We start from the raw sequence: 1,862 nt of genomic DNA, 5'->3' as shown, positions 1-1,862 counted from the left end.
GGCTCGCTAACCCGGTCGCGGTCAAAAAGAAAAACGGCAAATGGCGAGTATGCGTCGATTTAACCGATCTCAACAAGGCCTGTCCAAAGGATTACTTCCCACTCCCGCACATCGACCGACTCGTCGAAGCAACAGCAGGGAACAAACTCTTATCATTTATGGATGCCTTCTCACGGTACAATCAGATCATGATGAATCCCGACGATCGTGAGAAAACTGCGTTCATCACCGATCGGGGAACATATTGCTACAAAGTAATGCCTTTCGGTCTCAAGAATGCAAGCGCCACTTACCAGCCACTTGTCAATCGAATTTTCTCCGAACAGCTTGACAAGACTATGGAGGTATACATCGATGACATGCTCGTAAAGTCTCTTGACGAGCACGACCACGTCTCCCATTTGGAGGAGTGCTTTGCAAGACTTAACGCCCACAACTTGAAACTGAACCCTGCAAAGTGTAGATTCGCGGTGGCATCAGGATAATTTCTCGGGTGCCTAGTCACGTGTCGTGGGATCGAAGCCAATCCTAAGCAGATAAACGCGTTAATAGAGATGGTCTCGCCAAAGACGAAACGGGAAGTCCAAAGGCTAACTGGAAGCGTCGCGGCCTTGAACCGTTTCATCGCGCGCTCGACGGGTAAGTGTCTTCCTTTCTACGACACGCTGAAAGGGAATAAGAAGTTCGAATGGTCGGAGGAATGTGAGAAAGCTTTCCAACAGCTAAAACGTTACCTGGCCACTCCCCCCGTCCTCGCAAAACCAGTGGAGGGAGAACCCTTGTTCCTGTACATTGCAGTCTCCACAACAGCGGTAAGTGGCGTTTTGATTAGAGAGGAACGCGGTGAGCAAAAACCAATCTTCTACAAAAGCAAAACGTTTCTGGACACTGAGCCCCGGTATCCCCTGATGGAGAAACTAGCATTCGCAGTTGTGACATCGGCAGGGAAACTCCGGCCGTACTTTCAGTCGCATACCATAATAATCCTCACCACTTTCCCCCTGCAAACGATCTTGCATAGTCCGAGTCAGTCAGGACGACTCGCAAAATGGGCAATCGAACTAAGCGAGTACGACGTGGAGTACCGCCCAAGAACCTGCGCAAAATCTCAAGTACTAGCGGACTTCTTGGTAGAATTGCCCACGGGGGATATGACAAACACGGAACCGGACTCAACCTGGATCCTTCACATCGACGGATCATCATCCAAACAAGGATCCGGGATCGGAATCCGGCTCACGTATCTGACCGGCGAAGTCTTGGAACAGTCGTTCCGATTGGAATTCCATGCGTCGAACAACGAGGCCGAATATGAAGCACTCATCGCAGGATTACGATTAGCCCGTGGACTTAAGATCCGCAACATTCACGCTTACTGTGACTCTCAATTAGTCGCAAATCAGTACAGCGGAGAATACGAAGCAAGGGACGAAAGAATGGATGCATATCTAAAACTCATCCAAGACCTCTCCCGAGACTTCAACCACTTCTCCCTCACTAGGATTCCTTTCTCGGAAAACACTCAGGCGGATGCCTTGGCCGAACTCGCATCAAGTTCGGATTCTGGACTAAGACGAGTAATCCCCATCGAGTTCATCGAACACCCAAGCATCGGACCACCAGTGGTCGCCAATCTGATTCGAGAACAAATCGAAAATGCGGAGGAAGTCGAAGACCCACCAGAAGAAAACGTGGATCAGTCGGAATACAGCTGCGACAGCCCATGGCTAGAGCCAATCCGAGCATACATAATCAACGGAACGCTTCCCACTGAGATATGGGCGGCCTGCAAAATCAAGACCCAGTCCGCGCGAAATGTAACGGTAGAAGGAGAAATCTACAAATGGAGATTCTCCGGCCCA

At 50.1% G+C, this 1,862-nt stretch overlaps 1 protein-coding gene across 1 annotated transcript in view; it reads left to right on the top strand.

Moving 5' to 3' along the window:
- Positions 1–554: 554 nt before the first annotated feature.
- Positions 555–1,862, top strand: part of LOC106336313 — a 3,571-nt gene continuing 2,263 nt past the window's right edge. The window contains exon 1 of the mRNA XM_013775109.1: positions 555–1,817. Coding sequence (XP_013630563.1) covers positions 555–1,817 — 1,263 coding nt within the window. The remainder of the gene's footprint in view (positions 1,818–1,862) is intronic.

The sequence above is a fragment of the Brassica oleracea genome, chromosome C1, assembly GCF_000695525.1.
Source record: "Brassica oleracea var. oleracea cultivar TO1000 chromosome C1, BOL, whole genome shotgun sequence".
Lineage (NCBI taxonomy): Eukaryota > Viridiplantae > Streptophyta > Magnoliopsida > Brassicales > Brassicaceae > Brassica > Brassica oleracea.
The sequence above is the reverse complement of the archived record's forward strand: the minus strand, read 5'-3'. Positions and strand labels throughout refer to the sequence as shown.